The 21,775-nt window shown below is 38.3% G+C and overlaps 1 protein-coding gene across 2 annotated transcripts; it reads left to right on the top strand.

Annotated features, from left to right (window-relative positions):
* Positions 1–1,168: 1,168 nt before the first annotated feature.
* On the top strand, positions 1,169–16,546 carry LOC139951521 (omega-amidase NIT2-like). Of its 2 annotated transcripts, none has more exons than XM_071950452.1 (9): positions 1,169–1,249; positions 2,484–2,602; positions 3,656–3,776; positions 4,609–4,697; positions 6,151–6,244; positions 9,230–9,304; positions 10,528–10,606; positions 12,253–12,351; positions 13,662–16,546. In XM_071950452.1, the coding sequence occupies exons 1-9, from the start codon at positions 1,240–1,242 to the stop codon at positions 13,798–13,800; spliced, it is 825 nt and encodes a 274-aa protein (XP_071806553.1). In that variant the 5' UTR covers positions 1,169–1,239; the 3' UTR covers positions 13,801–16,546. The 2 variants fall into 2 exon arrangements, with proteins under 2 accessions (XP_071806553.1, XP_071806554.1); XM_071950453.1 differs by having other exon boundaries at positions 1,212–1,350.
* Positions 16,547–21,775: the final 5,229 nt, after the last annotated feature.

The following is a 21,775-nucleotide window of genomic DNA, read 5'->3' on the forward strand; positions in this document are numbered from 1 at the left end:
CGACAGCTAGTCCAGGGGTTCGTGTCCAAAAGTGACGAGAATAAGTTTGCCTTCTTATCCATTGTTTGTTCATTGTATTCGGCAGGGGCTCAAGTTATGCAGTGGCGTCATAGACTCCTCCGCTGAGGTCCACGAACCTTCGTAATAAGAAACACTCATAACTGTACACGATGGGAGTATAATACGCAAGATTTCATAAAACTGTTAAGCAGAAATAACTGCTTGTCAATTATTATCTGGCAAAGCAAAACTTGAGTGGGGCACCAGTTACATTTACAACAATCTGATGTAATTTTGGCTGGTAAGATTGTTTCATTTGTTAAGCAATAACAAGTATCCCTACAGGCTTTTAATGAATTGGGCCCATGTGAGACATGGTTCCTATACCGCGACGGAACCACACGGAGTCCTGATCCTTCGTAAAGTTTCATGAGAATTTAACTTTGGCCTCTGCGCTTGTTACTGAGCGACCGTTTAGAACAGACTTGAGAGATGGTGGGATGGGAGTTCCTTTAAGATGTCGCGTGCCATGCGCGTGTATGCTGGGTATTAGTTTAACCGTGGCTTTATCACGGTCGCGTTGATAGATTCAACAGGTGCGTGTGGAGTGATGTCTAGGGCATTTAAAGCGGCAGCGATACACTTGACGACACAATAACACAGATAGTGAGAGCAGTCATAAAGATTATCATTCTAACTAAAATTAAAACTGTCAGAAGTGGCTGTATTTTGTCTGCAACATTTAAATCAGTTAATCATCGATGATGGATAATTATTTTAGTGGGATGAGATAATACATCGTGCGACTTTGTCGCAAGAGGGCGTTATCTTAGTTTATATTTTGTGCGAATGAAAATCGAACTTTTTTACAGCCTGCACATGATGTTGTCATCTGCTTTCCTTTTCTATGTTCATTTATAAAACGAGATCACGGTTTTGCCGACCCATCCGAAGGATTTTTTTTTAGTACGTAAAACGCCACAACAAAAAAATGTCAGTCGCAAGCATTTAACAGCGCCCTCTTGTGGTTGATGTTAGCAAATTGTCCAGCAAATTTTGTCCGGTTTGATAATAGTGTCACACCGTAGTTGGGTTATCCCAACTGTTGGTTTCGTTGTTGCATAATGCTTGCGGTCTGCAGTTGGTTTGCGCCCAACTATAGTTGGGCCAGTTACTCAATTGGGCCTCAATTAGCCGAACAGTCGGTGAACTGAAGAAGAACGTCAACAAAGTCTCATAATGGCAAATGGTAGGATTATCTGGTTTTCTTCAAGTTAGAAAGTTTGTGGTTTTTGTTGCATTGAAATATTACACACGTTGTAAATCTGTCGATTAGAAAGAATTCACAAAGTAAGTAAATAAACTAGATTGTTCATAAAAAAAACACATAAAAAAACTTACTAATCCATTCATTCATGTTCCCGTTCCGTAGTACTAGTACTAGTAGGGGAGTACAAAACTAGTCTACTTTCCAACTACCTAGTTAGTATTATAATACTTATTAATACTAGTCGGGGGGGGGGGTAGTTCTAGTGGTATGCTGCGAGCGAGAGCGAGTGAGTCCCATGTCCCAGTGAGTCCCTTCCACGAAACACATGATTATGAAACGAGATGTCAAGCATCGAGCATTTGTATTGTAAGTCTACCAGTACCAATCCAAATAGCTGCATGGTTTAGCAATATTCATCATCATTGCATCTTCCTATACTGTGCAGAAACCTCCTCTGGAGTATACTCGCACATTGGTTGAGGTGCAAACTAGCAGGTGCAGACATAAACTCAAGGCATAAAAAGATACGCATACTGTGCAAGTAAAAGTAATTAAGCATTTTGTGTGGGGGATGGATAACTAGCTGAAGGTGACACTGTTCAGTCTGGTCTTGAAGACATCCAGTTCCAGGGTTGGTGACTCAATAACTTGCTTGGGCAGATGGTGTCTGGGAAGAAGGAGCCTTTCAGTATTGTCCGCTAAGCATGCAGAAATGACCAAGCAAGATACCAGTCACAAATTGTACAAGTGACATGGCAGTTTGGCTGGTGTGGTAACCTTTTCTTGCCCTGGTTCGTAAGCACAATTTTCAATTTTGTTGTGTTTTTACTTATTTATTTTTCTGCATTTTGGGATTTGATTGAACCCAAGTACTTTGTCTTCTTGAGTCTTAAGTTGCAATAACGTAACGTTATCGCAACTAAAGTCCTCTAGGCTCTGACACTTCAGGCAGATGCTTAACCGACTAGGCTTGAGCTGGATAACACAAACACTAAATAAGAGTTGTGTGCTAGCACTGTAGTAATCCCCAGTATACACAAGCACAGGTTGGAGTTATACACGGTACTTCCTCAAGCTTTATGTACAAAATCACAGGCATAAATTATTATTACTCAGTGGGATTTGAACCCATGACCTTTGTAAATCTGGAGTAGTGTCTTACTCTTAGCAACTAATTGGCTTTTGTTTTCTCATTTTTTTTTTTAACTTATAGTGTTTAGGATAGCGTTGGTGCAGATGGCTGTTTCAGCCAATAAAGTAGCGAACATCACCAAAGCTGTTAAACTCATCAAGGAAGCGGCTGCATCTGGAGCTAAGCTTGTTGCATTACCGGTAAATAAAAAAGATTTCATTTTCTTGGCTAAGCAGTTTATCTTAAAAGAGCAACAGACTTCTTCTTCGTGTGGCCACAAGTCCTGGTCGTTACATTTGTGCCCTTAAAGCCATTGGACACTTTCAGTAAACAGTATTGTCCAAAGGCCCACACTTTGTGTTTCACATCAAAAGAACAAACCTGTGAAAGTTTAAGCTTAATCGGTCATCGGAGTTGGGAGAAAATTATGGGAAAACCCACCCTTGTTTCTGCACGTTTAGTCGTTTCATGACATGTGTTTAAAGTAAATCTGTTATTCTTGATATCGATAATTGATAATTGTTTTAATGTTTTTCTCAAAAAGTAAAGCATTTCATGGAATAATATTTCAAGAGAAGTCTTTCACCATTACCTTCTGTAAACCCTGTAAGGTATTTGTAAATCTGTGATTTTTTTTTTTTTTTTTTTCCCGAAAGTGTCCAATGGCTTTAAGCAAGACACCTAACCATTATTGCTGCATCCTTGGATGGGTTCTCTTTTAGGTGCATTACACAGAAAACTCAAGACCAACAGCTTTACGTCCCTTCCGAAGGACAGAGCATCATCCTTAAAGGGAAGGTACACGTTTGGTAATTACTCAAAACAAATATTAACTTAAAAATTGACTTGGTAACGAGCATTGGAGAGCTGTTGATAGTATAAAACATTGTGGGAAACAACTCCCTCTGAAGTATTGTAGTTTTTGAGAAAGAGGTAATTTCTCACTAAAATAATAAAAGACTTCTAGCTAGAAGTCTTTTATTCTTATCTGAAAGCACACAAATTCGTCCAACATGGGTGTTTTGTCTTTCATCATTTTATCGCAACTTCGATGCCCGATTGAGCCCAAGTTTTTTATGCTTACGATGGGATACACCAAGTGAGAACACTTGTCTTTGACGATAACCAAACGTGTACAGTGGCTTTAAAAGGACACAGGTGTCCTGACTGCGACTAGAACCCACACTCGGCCAACACGACATTTGAAAAACTTGCTATTAGATCCCGATAACCCTCCAACCATTGTTTTACAGGAATGTTTCAACTGTCCCTACGGTACCTCTTACTTCGCCGACTACTCAGAGAAAGTTCCTGGAGCTTCAACGGATGCTCTCGCTAAAGCTGCTTTAGATAACAATGTGTTCCTGATCGGAGGTGAGACTTGTCTTGTGCAGTGTGTGGGTTCGAGTCCCGGTCATGACACTTGTGTCCTTAAGCATGAAATTTAACATTCATAAATACCCCAGACAGTTTCGCTATTCTTATTGTTGGAGAGCGCGTCACGTGGGTGTGTATAAACCTTTGTTTATGACCAGTAAAAATAGTTGGCACATGGGCGTGACACATGAGCTTGCACCTGTGCTTATAAGACAGTTTCCTCATTCCTATTGGTTGAGAGCAACGGCCGGGACAGTTGTGCCACATCACCTATACGTGCGACGCGCACAGCATTCCCTTATAAGGAGTTGTTTACCAGAGGGCCTTTCCATTTCATAGATGGAGGGGTGTTGTGTTGAAAGAAATCATTGAACAATTATAATTTTTGCATTTATTTTACTTTTTGACCAAAAAGTGTTGATGTTTTTTGACCGAAAAGGTATTTATGAATGGGAATCAAAGTGTGTTGAATCGGTTTTCAACTTGTGGTTTAAACCCAACGAGGCCTGGTTCTTGATAACTTTACCGAGACGAAGGACCACTAGTTGAAAAGCTCTTCACCACACATTGATTTCCTTATTTATAACTGTGTCCTTCGGATCCTATGACACATTCTCTTTTTGGTAAGATTAAGAGTACTGGTGTGGACTTCACAAAGAGTTAAGACTAGTCTTACCTTGCGTTAAGATGAGTTACTCATCCTAACGTAGCACTAGCCATACAGTTTTTTTTTATATCTCCTAGGACTAGTGGTCTTTGTGCCTTACACAACACTTGGGACCAAGGTGGCAATTTTGCCTTTGATGTTTTTTTAATATTTTTTGTTTAGGCTCCATCCCTGAGGAAGATCAAGGGAAGTTTTATAACACCTGTACTGTCTTCAACCCTCAGGGAAATATCATTGGCAAATACAGAAAGGTAAATTTCTTTCATTTATCAACAAAATCGTCTTCAAGAGATCCTGAAGTAATCAGAGCATACTGATCAAAACTTTGAGTCGTTAACAACCTGTTCTTTTCAGAGCGACTATTACTAAAAAATAGATGTTTATATGGTGTTACCACAAGCCTCGTTTAGATAAAAACAATGTATTAAAGGCAGTGGACACTATTGGTAATTGTCAAAGACTAGTCTTCACAGTTGGTGTATCTCAACATAATATGCATAAAATAACAAACCTGTGAAATTGAGCTCAATCCGTCGTTGAAGTTGCGAGATAATAATGAAAGAAAAAACACCCTTGTCACACGAGGTTGTGTGCTTTTTTATGCTTGATTTCGAAACCTCAAATTCTAAACTTGAGGTCTCGAAATCAAATTTGTGGAAAATTACTTCTTTCTCAAAAACGACATCACTTCAAAGGGACCCGTTTCTCACAATGGTTTATACTATCAACTCTCCCCATTACTCGTAATCAAGAAATGTTTTATGACAATAATTATTTTGAGTAATTACCAATAGTGTCCACTGCCTTTAAATAACAAAAAAACAGGGGAAACTGATTGGGTACATTTTAAATGGTTTGGGGTTGAACAAAACAAATTGACTAGAGTGGGGTTTGAACCAATGAATTCAGGATTAACATTCTGGCATCCCTACCAACTGAGCTATATAGCCCTCTATGTTGGCGTCTCTCTATTTTGTCAATATTGACCCCTTGTACACGTACATGTACATGTATCACACGCGGCGACCAATGCCACGCTCACCATGTTGGTGGGCAGTTAGGTTTACGTGTATTAACGCCGCGTCGCCTAAAATGCACACTTTACTGCATAACGCACAGCACAGAGTTATATATAAAAACGCACAGTGAAATTGCCCACCAGTATGGCGCATTCAAGATTTTTCAGCTGATGACGTCAGGCGAAATGGGTCAATAGGGAGACCTCGGACGTAGGGCTAGATAGCTCATTTTTGTTTTGTGCTGTGGCCACGTAACGACACTGGACTAAGACCAGTTTTCTCACTTGGTGTATCTCAACATAATAATGCACAAAACAACAAACCTGTGAACATTTGAACTCAATTGGTTGTCAAAGTTGCAAGATATAACGGGAAAAAAAACACCCTTGTCACACTAAAGTTGTGTGCTTTCAGATGCTTGATTTCAGGACCTCAAAATCTAATTCTGAGGTCACAAAATCAAATTCAAATATTTTAGTGGAAAATTACTTCTTTCTCAAAAAACTACTTTACTGCAGAGGGAGCCATTTCTCACAATGTTTTTAACTATCATCAGCTCTCCTTTGCTCGTTACCAAGTACGTTTTTATGCTAACAATTATTTTGAGAAATTACCAGTTCAAATAAAAGTCTAAAATTTCTCAACTTTTGATTAGAGGTTTGACTCTTATCTTTTGATCCACCAGGCTCATCTGTTCGACATTGACGTACCCGGACGCATCAAATTCAAGGAATCGGACGTTCTCACTCCAGGAAGTGGATTCACTGTTGTAGATACACGTAAGTGTGGTTATCTTCAAGTATTCTTGAATCCTTGATTCTGATTGGTCGATCTATAGCAACAAGGAGTTTGATAAAGCTATATTGCACGGCCCATATCACACCCTGCATCTTGTGGTTTCTGACTACGCATTAAGTTTGCTTGAAGGTAAATACGTTATCATACACGCGTTCGTGGAATACAGAAAAATATAGCGCTTCTGCGTCCCACATTCAACTCAGCCACGTTGGATATGGGACACCGAAGCACTATAGGTTTCCATATTCCACTTGCCCTAGTGTGATAACTTGTATTATAACACCCCTTACCAATATTCTGCCTTTTCATTGGTTTAGAGCGCGTCACATGATATGTCTTAGTTTTGCTAGACCACAGCCATGTGATAGTGCATCGGTTTGCCGTGCGCTCGTCCGAAAGACTAGCACACGGCGTGCAGTACCCAGACGTCAGTTGCGTGTACGAGGATGATCAATTAATAGTCTGTAAACCATTTCGGATTACATGACACTACATTAGTAAAAGTTTTCGCAATCAGTATTCGCGTCAACTGTGGATTGTAGCATTCAGGTCTGTAACTTAATAGTTCAGTTTTTAGAAATGTCTTGGGTGTTATAAAACAAATATTGGCTGCTTTTACTCGTGCAATGGTTTCAACTATGACTCCCTCGGTGATCCCCGGAGCGTTCTATTTTCTCTCGGCTTCGCCTCGGGAAAATAGAACACTCCGGAAAATAGAACGCTCCGGGGATCACCTCGGGAGTCATAGTTTTAACCATAGCACTCGAAGCAGTCAATATTTGTATAATATCAATACCTAGAGGCCTTAGTAACATGCGAGCACTCTACCAAATGAGCTATCAAGACCTATGTTCAAGGTCTACCTATATTGACAAAATAGAGAGACTGCAAAAGGACTAGACAGGATTAATGTGGCTGGCCATTAGAAGGCATCTTTACAAGCCTGCAGCTCTTACAGATTGTAGTCATGTCCTTCACAATTCAGCTTCTCAACTGCGAGTAAGGGTTATTACTAATTATTATGCACTTCCGGTAATAAAACCAAAGATGCCTCATGAGTAAACTTAATCACTGTAGCTCACAAGCCTAAGAAAACTTGTATAAAACAAGGGTGCTTACGAACCAGAACACCTGGGTTAACCACTACTCTTGCACAATATGTGTCTGGTGTTCTTTTACGTACCCTAGCAATCCTAGTACACAGCATCCACTGCATTATGTCCCTTACGAAAGACAAAGCAATTACGGCAAAGCATCTTGCTTAAAGATACAAGTGTCATGACAATGACTCGAACCCCCACTCTGTCGATAAGCACCAGAGGAACATGTTGCCTTGGATCGGGCGAGTTTGTCTTTGAAAAAGTGTTTGTAACCGTTTGTTATCAAATGCATTTGGTTAGAAAGAGGTTGTAAAAGTAGAATGCAATGATCCACACAAACATGCCTCAAAATTACACAGTTTTCCTTTTACATCGTCGGATAACACGGTCGGCCATTTATGGGAGTCAAATTTTTGACTCCCATAAATGGCCGACCGTGTTAGTTCGCAAAGTAAAAGGAAAACCACGCAATTCCGAGGCAAATTTGTGTGGATTATTGTATTCTACTTTTAAAACATCTTTCAACCATGAGCATTTTATAACAAACGGTTACAAATGCTTTTTTATAGACCAACTCGTCCGATCCAAGGCAACGTGTTCCTTTAAAGTCACCTGGAAATAAAAAAATTTTTCTCTCAAACATAAGAGTATGCTTACGAACAATAAAACAATTTGTTGTAGTAATTGTTTGTCACGATTTATATGTTTAAAAAATATATAAAGTTGTTTGGGGGGCTGACTCCGCCTACCCCTTTTGTGACGTCAATCGAGGCAGACTTTGCCTGCAATGCGTATAGTAAACACACGTGCAAAGTACATGTACGTCCAAGTCGTGAGTTTACATTTCAAAAAGTGTTTTTCTGCATTCAGCAGCAATACACCTGGTTGGCATTGCCGGAAAAAAACAAATTTTTTTTTTAAACGTACAAACTCACGACTTGGTCCGTACATGTACTTTGCAATTGTGTTTACTCTACGCATCACAGGGAAAGTCTGCCTCGATTTACGTCACGAACAACGCCCTCTCGGGTCGGGGTCTACTCTTAAATTTGTAAATAACATAAGAACTGATTTTTTAAAACCTTAGTTAACTTTTTATTCACATTCCACTCATCAAAACACATCAGTGACAAAAGCTTTCCAAATTATTACAGCTATTATAATGGTCTAGCAGAGACGCCGTGGTTTCATTGCCGGAACACAGAACACTAAATACTGAAGGGGTGAACCCCCTGTGTTTCTGGTTCACATAGTCGGCACCCTTGTTTGAGAGTCTTGCAAGTTACTAAAGGCAGTGGACACACTATTGGTAATTACTCAAAATAATTATTAGCATAAAACCTCACTTGGTATCGAGTAACGGGGAGCTGTTGATAGTATTAAACATTGTGAGAAACGGTTCCCTCTGAAGTGACGTAGTTTTTGAGAAAGAAGTAATTTTCCATGAATTTGATTTTGAGACCTGTAGAAGTTTGAGATCGATCGGCCATCTTGATTAAAAGAAAATAGTGAAAAACTGATCACACATTTTGCATGACATCGATTAAAGGAAAAAATTAACAAAATGCCTACTGAGCGATTAACTCCAAATGGGAAGTTAGTTTTATTTATTTCTCCTTAAATCTGACACTTTCGACAGAAATATTTCGTGGGATGTTTTCTGCTATCATCATTAGACCGTGTAGGTTTAATGTAAATCTGTATTCTTAGATGAGTTTTTGTTTCTTACCAATTCTGTAGTGTTCCTTTAAGTTCATTACCCCTATTTCAAGACTCAATCCTTTTACAAACCAATTGATTATCTTGCTATTGATTTGTATTTTATCATTGTCTCTGTCTTTCTCTGTTTTCCGTTTCTTATTTCAGCCTACTGTAAGATTGGAATTGGCATCTGCTATGACATGCGTTTTGCAGAAATGGCTCAGATCTACAACCAGAAAGGTTAGTAAGACAGCTACTACTAAGAGTAGGTTCTCATAAAGCGCTTTATCACAACCCTTGGGGTGCATCAAAGAGCTCAGCATTTCACCTGCAAAGTATGTAGAGCTACCCTTTTGAAGTATGAGACCTATTCCTTTAAAGACAGTGGACACTATTGGTAATTGTCAAAGACCAGTCTTCTCACTTGGTGTATCTCAACATATGCATAAAATAACAAACCTGTGAAAATTTGAGCTCGATTGGTTGTCGGAGTTGCAAGATAACTATGAAAGAAAAAAAAAACACCCTTGTCACACGAAGTTGTGTGCTTTCAGATGATTGATTTCAAACCTCAAATTCTAAATCTGAGGTCTCGAAAACAAATTCGTGGAAAATTCTTTCTCGAAAACTACATCACTTCAGAGGGGGCCGTTTCTCACATTGTTTTATACTATCAACCTCTCCCCATTTCTTGTTACCAAGTGAAGTTTTATGCTGATAATTATTTTGAGTAATTACCAATAGTGTCCACTGCCTTTAAAGCACCTTGTAAAACACCTCTCTAAATATTCATGCATGAAGTCACAATTCTTACCTGAAGGCGATCAGAGCATAATAATAATAGTAATTCTGGCTTCTTATATAGCGCACACGTCCGTCACTCAGTGACGTTCCTGGCGCTGTAACATACAGTATTTCCTGCAAGATGTGGGACTACGTTTGAATTATATTGATCGAAAGGATGAGTTGTTAACCACCGATTCAGAACCAGCACTACTCAAAAAGAGATATTCACATGGTGTTACCGAAATTCTCTATTAGTTATACTTCCACCATGCAAAGTTTCAAATCCTACTTGTAATTTATAATAAAAGTATTGTAGTATCTGCGGCCAATTTCACAGAGAGTTGGGACTAGTCTTATCTCGAGTTAGGAGGAGTTACTCGTCCTAACTTAGGACTAGCCTTGAGTTTTTAATATCTCCTAGGGCTAGTCCTAAGTTAGAACTAGTCCTAACTCTTTGTGAAATCGACCCCTAGGCATATTTATCAAGACATTTTCTGCTGGAGGGGTTAAGTCGTGCAGCTAATGTAACCAGTAGGGGTGGAACACACTCAAAGTGAGGAGGCACACACACATGCACAGGTTGAATTCAGGAACATGACTGACTTGTGGCGGCCATTACCCCTGCGGGGATTGCTCAATACAGAATAAACGGTTTCTTTAATAATTTTTCACTTCAGGCTGTAAGTTGTTAGTGTACCCTGGCGCCTTCAATATGACAACAGGACCAGCACACTGGGAGTTACTGCAGAGAGGAAGGTAAATCATTATGACATTACAGGGTTTTGGTAGTTTTTGTTTGACACAAAATGCTAACGTCCACAAATTTACACTCATAAATACATCAGACAGTTTCGCTATTCCTATTGGTGGAGAGCGCGCCATGTGGGGGTGTTTAAACGGGTGATAATGACCAGTTGGAGCTGTTTATAACCGGTTGGTTCAGATACGTTTAGATGCATACTACGCCCTAGGTCTGGTGCAAGACGTTTCTCGTTGCGGCGGTGCGGGCGTTGTTGGTGACTTGGGTGCACTGTGTGTGAAAGGAAAACAAGAAACATCTTTCGCCAAGAATAACTACACGCATGAATTCTTACTTTATTATGCATTTTAAACCAAAAAGGCATTCATGAATGGGAATAAAAGAGTAGTGACTCATTCTTAAACTGCTGTTTAAAACCTTGCTCGGGCCGTTATCACACTGCCATGACCCTGTCGGTTTTAAACGGCAGTTTAAGAACTTGTTGCTACCCTTTGATTAAGTAGGATTTGAAACTTTGCATGATGGAAATACAATATAGAAAGGTTTGCGGTAACACCATGTAATGACTATCTCTAATGAGTTGGGGTGGTTCTGAAAAGAATCGTTGGTTTCAACTCGACGTTTCGATCAGTATGCTCTGATCGTCTTCTGGAGAAAGTTGGACTCTGATGCTGCATGCTGCTTAAGTACCCTTTTATTGCCTTATTAAACTTGCACAATTTAAAGATAATATTGGCTGTAGTTTTTGACAAAATGAGTAAAACAAGTTCAGACAAAAATCATTGTTCTCGGTGACGAAAATATTTTAGCACGTACAACAGCAGAAAACTGTTTTGCTAAATATTGGTAGTAACCGTGGAGTAGATTTTTCAGCAGACTTCTCTACTATCGCGGAGTAAATTTGTGTGGAATTCGAGAGACTTCTCAGTTCTAAAAAGAACAGTCCTGCTTATTAAGTACTTCCTGTGTGGAAGGTTCATGTATGAAATCGGCCAGGAGTCAGGGGGTCAAAACTAAGTGGTTTTCCATGGTAGTCAGCAGACTAGTAACCCAGAATTATTTTTAGAAGCCCTGATGAGATTTTGGTAGTCCAATCAAACACAGTACGTCTTGAGTCACAGTACAAATTGGTCACCGATAGTATTTTGTTTTACAATACCATCAGCACGGTTCATTATTGTTTGTGATGTTGATTTTTGCAATATTTTTCCACTAGTCTGCCGGCTATCAAACTGGAAAAATTAGTAGCCCGGCTGTAAATCTGGTAGTCCTGGGCTAGCGGGCTAGGCTACTTGCAATATCCGTAGAGTGTCTTTGTCATGGCCGAGTGGTTAAGAGCATCGCATTCAAGTTCTGCTGCTAAGTCACCGGAGTGTCGGTTCGAATCTCGGTTGTGACACTTGTGTCTTTGAGCAAGATACTTGCTTCTCTTGACCCAGGGGTATAAATGGGTACCTGCGAGGGTAGTGGTTGATATTGTGAATGAAAAAGCCTTCGAAGCGCCACGGCAGCTCGGGGCTGATACGGTTTATTGTGAAATGCGCTACACAAGAATTTGTTATTATCATTATCAACATTATCCAACCCCTCCTACTAATTTCACTTGTTTCACTTGAAAGATTTCCAACTGATTTTTCTTCAGAGCAATAGACAACCAGCTTTACGTAGCGACAGTTTCGCCAGCAAGAGATGAGAGTGCTTCGTACATAGCATGGGGTCATAGTTCAGTCATTAATCCATGGTAAGTTGAGAATAATGTAGGGTCGAACAAAATTAATTTCTGTAATGCGGGCATTTGAATCACGGACCTGGATTATCATGCCGGTGCGCTACCAACTAAGTAGAGAGAAGGGGTTTGCCCCAGTGCACCTGGTCTGATCAGCAGCATATTGATGGACAGCACCTTGCAGGAAAAAATACTGATAAGGTTGATGAAAAGGGTGAAGCGTTGACGAGCCTTAATTGTGTTTGATGATGTGACATCAAATCCACCACATCGGTCGCGCCGAAAGTATGTCGAAGTTGTGGCATTTCAAACAACTGTATGTGAAGCAATCTTTGAAGATGGCCTGTTTTGAAATTCACGCAAGCCACCTTGAAATTTGCGTGCGCGCAAGTTTTGAGCTGAAGTTTAACTCCACAAATACACACATTCTAACATCGCGCTGTACCACCTTGCAAAATGTATCATGTGGTGTGTTCCACTTGCGCAAATATTTCCAAGTTTGCGTACGTTTGCTACCGATCTCATATCGGGTGGAACGAGCTGTGCGCCGCCAACGTTGGTGAAAGTTAGCAACGAGGCGAACTAGACTGGTCCCCTGTCCTTATCAGCAAGGAAAGACGCCAGATGTTGAGGCTAGCGATGGCGAACGCACATGTCCTTCTGAAACTGAAAAAGTGAAGCTTCACCCATGGAACAAATTCAAAGGGTGAACTTTGACGAACACATTTGCTGATAGAGTGAAGTGGTGGTGAAGTCCTGACCCTATACATAATTGGCTCAGGTGAAGAAAGGTGATGATGTGATGAGATTGGGTTTAGGCTTCAAATTGACGCCTGCATAAGCGCTTTGATACGCCCCTGCGGGTGTTAAAGGCAGTGGACACTTTTGGTAATTTCTCAAAATAATTATCGTCATAAAACCTTTCTTGATTACGAGTAATGGGGAGAGGTTGATAGTGTAAAACATTGTGAGAAAAGGCTCCCTCTGAAGTGACGTAGTTTTCGAGAAAGAAGTAATTTTCCACGAATTTGATTTCGAGACCTCAAGTTTACAATTTGAGGTTTCGAAATCAAGCATCAGAAAGCACACAACTTCATGTGACAATGGTGTTTTTTCTTTCATTATTATCTCGCAACTTCGACGACCACTTGAGTTCAAATTTTCACAGGTTTGTTATTTTATGCATATGTCGAGAGACACCAAGTGAGAAGACTGGTCTTTGACCAATAGTGTCCAATGTCTTTAAGAGTGACTACCAAACATGTCCAGTGCCGTCAAAACATATTCAGTAGAATATTACGATTGATCCTTTTCTTTTCTTCCAGGGGTGAGGTTATCGCCAAAGCAGATTCCTCTGAGAAGATTGTCTATGCCGAGATTGACCCGACTTATGTAGATGAGGTTAGGACTCAAATTCCTATTGGTTCTCAGAAAAGATCAGATATGTATGAGGTCAAAGGTTAAAGGTTAGTTATATTGTTCTAGGCGCAATTGATTAATTTTACAGAAAAGTATTATATTTTGATAATTTGATATTTTGCCTATGTTATGGTAAAGATTAACAAGTATCATTTTTTGTTTAAAGGTTAATTGATATAATATGCAAGGAACGTTGTGTGATGAATTATGCATGAATTGCCAACTACTTTAAATTATCATAGATCGGTTTCTATGTGAGATGAAACTGGATATCAGGAAAATTTCTATGGTTAATTTTAATTTCACTTATCAATGTCGCAATTTGTCAGCTCAGGCCCATAAGGTCATTAGTTCAGTTTTCATGGATTTCATTCAAATTGCTTTTGCATATTTCAAAGCACCATGTAAATGTATGAAGCAACTATGAATGAATAGTTAACTTGCGGGTACAACCATATGTTAAAATATCTTTTTGAACAGTATAGACCAATTCAGGCGCGCACCGGGCGTGCAAGTGTTGAGCACTGGCGCCACTGCTGTGATGTGCCTAGCTTTGTGCACAAAGACTTGAGGAAATCATGTTCCTTTTCACTCTTTTGGAAATTAAATGTTTTCCTCAACGACTTACACAATTTCCTTGCCAGGACATCAATAGATCACTGACCACAAATATTTGCAACATAATAGGAACTGAATCATCTTGAGAAAGCCAATGTCTTAGGCGAGTTAGGGGTCAAAGACACGCGAAAACTGCATATACATGTAGTCGCTAAAATGCGTTACATCGGCAAGGTATTTTGTCCGGATTTTAGTATTTTGCTTTCTGCTTAATTTTTAGAATTTATCAAGAATGTTGTACGTTGTTATATCAGGCAGCCATGTCAGGGAAATTTTATAGATTGTCGAGGAAGACATTAAATTCTCATAAAAAGTGAAAAAAGGAAAACGATTTTCGCGCGTCTTTGTGCACAAAACTAGGCACAAGTACACTGCAGCAGTGGCGCGCGATGCCTCTAGCGGGGCCCAGCACTTGCGCACCTGGATTGGTATATAGTCTGCTCAACTTCAGGAGGGTATACTGTTTGAAATGTCAAGACCAAACTGGCTCTTCTCAGAGCCAACACTCACCCAAAGAGATTTACACATGGTTGTATCCGCAAGTTTACTACTAAATTATTTATAGTTTCTTCCTATTTCCCAACACCATGCAAAGCTTCAAACAATACATGTAAATGTAGTTTATTGATCATAACTCGTCTTTATTGTCAGACTTGTGCTCTCTCAACATCTTGAGATTTCATTTTAAAAGGTCGTCTCTTTTTTGAGATGTTTTGTAAAATCCGGAGCGTCAAAAACCCACACAGGAAGAATAATCCATAGTAGAAATACCGAATCTGAGAAGCATTCTGCGGTAACTCTTCTCAGACTAAAATTTTGGGGCATGAAAACATTTTTTTTTTTTTACATAACCACATTTCTTTAGAGTGAAATGTTTCTCAAAATGCATTATACCATCAAATGCTGCTGTAGGCTTCCATCAAAAGGATTTTCTTGCCATTTATTTTAAAGGCAGTGGACACTGTTGGTAATTACTCAATATATTTATGAGTATAAAACCTTTCTTGGTAACAAGTAATGGGGAGAGGTTGATAGTATAAAACATTGTGAGAAACAGCTCCCTCTGAATGACGTAGTTTTCGAGAAAGAAGTAATTTTCCCAGACTTGATTTCGAGACCTCAAAATTAGATTTTGAGGTCTCGAAATCAAGCATCTGAAAGCACACAACTTCGTGCGACAAGGGTGTTTTTTCTTCCATTCTTATCCCACATCTTCGACGACCAATTGAGTTCAAATTTTCACAGGTTTGTTATTTTATGCATTCGTTGAGATACAGCAAGTGAGAAGACTAGTCTTTGACAATTACCAATAGTGTCGAGTGGCTTTTCCAAACAGTTACCTTCACTTTAACCTGGATGAGGGTTCATTGAAGTGAAAGTCTGATGTCATATGTAAGGGTTCTATAAAACTTCTATCCTGTTAGTTACTGGCACATTAAGTTTAAAGGCAGAGTTTACTTAGAACGAGCAACTAGTCCTAACTAAGGATGGGTTAAATGAGTCCTAACGTCTACTTTACTTACCTCGTCCTAAAGTCCTTAGATTAATTAAAGTTAGGAAGAGTTTGGTGAAATTGACGGTTGAGCCCAATTTCAATGACTCTGCTTACCTCTGCGCTTATGGTAAAGAAAATATTAAAGACAAACCTTAAAGGCAGTGGACACTTTACGCAACTCAAAACAATGGTTAGCATAAAAACTTACCTGGTAACAAGCAATGGAGAGCTTTTGATAGTATAAAACATTGCGAGAAACGGCTCCTTCTGAAATAATGTAGTTTTCGAGAAAGAAGTTTTTTTTCCACTAAAATATTTGAATTCTGAATTTGAGGTCCCGAAATCAAGCATCTGAAAGCACACAACTTTGTGTGACAAGGGTGTTGAGATACACCAAGTGAGAAGACTTGTCTTTGACAATAACCAAAGGTGTCCAGTGTCTTTAATTAGTAGTCAGGATTTGGCAGTCTTTTTAGGCAGGTTGTATAAAGGAAAGAACTCAAGAAACTTGTTCCTACTTAAAAGGAAAAGTTTGAGGAGATTAATCCCCACTGAGTGGGGCCTCCAAAGACTTTTAAAAATGTTTAAGATTCATTGATAGAATTGGATAATGTTTGAAGTACTGTAACTTTTGTAAAGAATTGAAATAAAATGATAGATAATCAATACAGAATTTCACTCCTAAATTTTTCCAACTCATTTTGTAATTTTTTTAAAATTAAGTTACGACTTTAACTAGTTCAGACATGTTTGTTTCCGTCTTCATGAGTTTTTGTGTATTTTTCTCTCAAAAAGATACAGAGGTTTAAAAACTCATTTTCTTAAAGAGGAAGTTTCGGTGATGTACTCATTTTCCATAGAGCCCTCTATTGGGGAAATTGACAAGTCCCAGAACCTCGGTTCAAAATTTTGCAAATTGCAATTGTATTGGAAAACCCTTTCAATGCAAAATTTGTTAACATCCAAATCATCTAGACCCAGTTTCAAGGGGTAAGTCCAGCATTTTCATCAAAAATAGGCCTAAAAATGAAAAAAAAAACACAAGGGGTAAGTCCAGCATTTTCATCAAAAATGAGCCTAAAAATAAAAAAAAAAAAAACAAGGGGTAAGTCCAGCATTTTCATCAAAAATCAGCTTAAAAATGAAAAAAGAACAAGGGGTAAGTCCAGCATTTTCATCGAAAATGGCCCTAAAAATGAAAAAACGTCAAGGGGTAAGTCCAGCATTTTCATCAAAAATAGGCCTAAAAATGAAAAAACGACAAGGGGTAAGTCCAGCATTTTCATCAAAAATGAGCCTAAAAATGAAAAAACGACAGGGGGTAAGTCCAGCATTTTCATCAAAAATAGGCCTAAAAATGTAAAAAAAACAAGGGGTAAGTCCAGCATTTTCATCAAAAATGAGCCTAAAAATGAAAAAAGAACAAGGGGCAAGTCCAGCATTTTCATCAAACATAAGCCTAAAAATGAAAAAACGACAAGGGGTAAGTCCAGCATTTTCATCAAAAATAGGCCTAAAAATGAAAAAATGACGAGGGGTACCCCAGCATTTTCATCAGAAATAGGCCTAAACATGAAAAAACGACAAGGGGCAAGTCCAGCATTTTCATAAAAAAAATGGCCTAAAAACGAAAAAACGACAAGGGGTAAGTCCAGCATTTTCATAAAAAATAGGCCTAAAAATGATAAAACGACAAGAGGTAAGTCCAGCATTTTCATCAAAAATGAGCCTAAAAATGAAAAAACGACAAGGGGTAAGTCCAGCATTTTCATCAAAAATAGGCCTAAAAATGAAAAAAGAACAAGGGGTAAGTCCAGCATTTTCATCGAAAATGGCCCTAAAAATGAAAAAACGTCAAGGGGTAAGTCCAGCATTTTCATCAAAAATAGGCCTAAAAATGAAAAAACGACAAGGGGTAAGTCCAGCATTTTCATCAAAAATAGGCCTAAAAATGAAAAAACGACAAGGGGCAAGTCCAGCATTTTCATAAAAAGGGCCTAAAAACGAAAAAACGACAAGGGGTAAGTCCAGCATTTTCATAAAAAATAGGCCTAAAAATGATAAAACGACAAGAGGTAGGTCCAGCATTTTCATCAAAAATGAGCCTAAAAATGAAAAAACGACAAGGGGTAAGTCCAGCATTTTCATCAAAAATGAGCCTAAAAATGAAAAAAGAACAAGGGGTAAGTCCAGCATTTTCATCGAAAATGGCCCTAAAAATGAAAAAACGTCAAGGGGTAAGTCCAGCATTTTCATCAAAAATAGGCCTAAAAATGAAAAAACGACAAGGGGTAAGTCCAGCATTTTCATCAAAAATAGGCCTAAAAATGAAAAAATGACAAGGGGTAAGTCCAGCATTTTCATCAAAAATAAGCCTAAAAATGAAAAAACGACAAGGGGTTAGTCCAGCATTTTCATCAGTTTATGGGCCTAAAAATTTAAAAACGACAATGGGTAAGTCCAGCATTTTCATCAAAAATAGGCCTAAAAATGAAAAAAGAACAAGGGGTAAGTCCAGCATTTTCATCGAAAATGGCCCTAAAAATGAAAAAAACGTCAAGGGGTAAGTCCAGCATTTTCATCAAAAATAGGCCTAAAAATGAAAAAACGACAAGGGGTAAGTCCAGCATTTTCATCAAAAATAGGCCTAAAAATGAAAAAACGACAAGGGGCAAGTCCAGCATTTTCATAAAAAGGGCCTAAAAACGAAAAAACGACAAGGGGTAAGTCCAGCATTTTCATAAAAAATAGGCCTAAAAATGATAAAACGACAAGAGGTAGGTCCAGCATTTTCATCAAAAATGAGCCTAAAAATGAAAAAACGACAAGGGGTAAGTCCAGCATTTTCATCAAAAATGAGCCTAAAAATGAAAAAAGAACAAGGGGTAAGTCCAGCATTTTCATCGAAAATGGCCCTAAAAATGAAAAAACGTCAAGGGGTAAGTCCAGCATTTTCATCAAAAATAGGCCTAAAAATGAAAAAACGACAAGGGGTAAGTCCAGCATTTTCATCAAAAATAGGCCTAAAAATGAAAAAATGACAAGGGGTAAGTCCAGCATTTTCATCAAAAATAAGCCTAAAAATGAAAAAACGACAAGGGGTAAGTCCAGCATTTTCATCAAAAATAGGCCTAAAAATGTAAAAAAAAACAAGGGGTAAGTCCAGCATTTTCATCAAAAATGAGCCTAAAAATGAAAAAAAGAACAAGGGGCAAGTCCAGCATTTTCATCAAAAATAAGCCTAAAAATGGAAAAACGACAAGGGGTAAGTCCAGTATTTTGATCAAAAAAGGCCTAACAATGATAAAACGACAAGAGGTAAGTCCAGCATTTTCATCAAAAATCAGCTTAAAAATGAAAAAAGAACAAGGGGTAAGTCCAGCATTTTCATCGAAAATGGCCCTAAAAATGAAAAAACGTCAAAGGGGTAAGTCCAGCATTTTCATCAAAAATAGGCCTAAAAATGAAAAAACGACAAGGGGTAAGTCCAGCATTTTCATCAAAAATAGGCCTAAAAATGAAAAAATGACAAGGGGTAAGTCCAGCATTTTCATCAAAAATAGGCCTAAAAATGAAAAAACCTCAAGGGGTAAGTCCAGCATTTTCATCAAAAATAGGCCTAAAAATGAAAGAGAACGACAAGGGGTAAGTCCAGCATTTTCATCAAAAAACGGCCTAAAATGAAAGAACGACAAGGGGTCAGTCCAGCATTTTCATTAAAAAATAGTACTAAAAATGAAAGAACGACAAGAGGTAAGTCCAGCATTTTCATCAAAAAAGAGCCTAAAAATGAAAAAAAAAACACAAGGGGTAAGTCCAGCATTTTCATCAAAAATCAGCTTAAAAATGAAAAAAGAACAAGGGGTAAGTCCAGCATTTTCATCAAAAAAACCGCCTAAAATGAAAGAACGACAAGGGGTCAGTCCAGCATTTTCATTAAAAAATAGTACTAAAAATGAAAGAACGACAAGGGGTAAGTCCAGCATTTTCATCAAAAATAGGCCTAAAAATGAAAAAACGACGAGGGGTAAGTCCAGCATTTTCATCAAAAATAGTACTAAAAAATGAAAGAACGACAAGGGGCAAGTCCAGCATTTTGATCAAAAAAGGTCTAACAATGATAAAACGACAAGAGGTAAGTCCAGCATTTTCATCAAAAATCAGCTTAAAAATGAAAAAAGAACAAGGGGTAAGTCCAGCATTTTCATCAAAAAAACCGCCTAAAATGAAAGAACGACAAGGGGTCAGTCCAGCATTTTCATTAAAAAATAGTACTAAAAATGAAAGAACGACAAGGGGTAAGTCCAGCATTTTCATCAAAAATAGGCCTAAAAATGAAAAAACGACGAGGGGTAAGTCCAGCATTTTCATCAAAAATAGTACTAAAAAATGAAAGAACGACAAGGGGCAAGTCCAGCATTTTGATCAAAAAAGGTCTAACAATGATAAAACGACAAGAGGTAAGTCCAGCATTTTCATCAAAAATCAGCTTAAAAATGAAAAAAGAACAAGGGGTAAGTCCAGCATTTTCATCGAAAATGGCCCTAAAAATGAAAAAACGTCAAGGGGTAAGTCCAGCATTTTCATCAAAAATAGGACTAAAAATGAAAAAACGACAAGGGGTAAGTCCAGCATTTTCATCAAAAATAGGCCTAAAAATGAAAAAATGACAAGGGGTAAGTCCAGCATTTTTATCAAAAATAGGCCTAAAAATGAAAAAACGTCAAGGGGTAAGTCCAGCATTTTCATCAAAAATAGGCCTAAAAATGAAAGAAAACGACAAGGGGTAAGTCCAGCATTTTCATCAAAAAACGGCCTAAAATGAAAGAACGACAAGGGGTCAGTCCAGCATTTTCATTAAAAAATAGTACTAAAAATGAAAGAACGACAAGGGGTAAGTCCAGCATTTTCATCAAAAATGAGCCTAAAAATGAAAAAAAAAAAACACAAGGGGTAAGTCCAGCATTTTCATCAAAAATCAGCTTAAAAATGAAAAAAGAACAAGGGGTAAGTCCAGCATTTTCATCAAAAAAACGGCCTAAAATGAAAGAACGACAAGGGGTCAGTCCAGCATTTTCATTAAAAAATAGTACTAAAAATGAAAGAACGACAAGGGGTAAGTCCAGCATTTTCATCAAAAATAGGCCTAAAAATGAAAAAACGACGAGGGGTAAGTCCAGCATTTTCATCAAAAATAGTACTAAAAAATGAAAGAACGACAAGGGGCAAGTCCAGCATTTTCATCAAAAAAGGGCCAACAAATGGAAAAAAATACGAAAAAAAAAAAACGACAAGGGGCAAGTCCAGCATTTCCATCAAAAATGGGCCTCAAAATGGAAAAAAAAAACAGCAAGGGGTAAGTCCAGCATTTTCATCAAAAATAGACCTAAAAACGAAAAAACGACAGGGGGTTAGTCCAGCATTTTAATAAGACAAGGGCCTAAAAATGAAATAAACGACAAGGGGAAGGCCAGCATTTTCATAAAAAAATAGGCCTAAAAATGAAAAAATCGACAAGGGGTAAGTCCAGCATTTTAACAATGAAAAACGACAAGGGTTAAGTCCAGCATTTTCATCAAAAATAGGCCTAAAAATGAAAAAACGACAAGGGGTAAGTCCAGCATTTTCATCAAAAATAGGACTAAAAATGAAAAAATGACAAGGGGTCAGTCCAGCATTTTCATCAAAAATAGGCCTAAAAATGAAAAAACGACAAGGGGTAAGTCCAGCATTTTCATCAAAAATTGGCCTTTAAACTGGCCTAAAAACGAAAAAAAAAAAGACAAGGGGTAAGTCCAGCATTTTCATCAGAAATTTGCCTTTAAAATGGGAAAAAACGACATGGGGTAAGTCCAGCATTTTCATCAAAAATGGGCCTAAAAATGAAAGAACGACAAGGGGTAAGTC

The sequence above is a fragment of the Asterias amurensis genome, chromosome 19, assembly GCF_032118995.1.
Source record: "Asterias amurensis chromosome 19, ASM3211899v1".
In the NCBI taxonomy this organism is placed as follows: domain Eukaryota; kingdom Metazoa; phylum Echinodermata; class Asteroidea; order Forcipulatida; family Asteriidae; genus Asterias; species Asterias amurensis.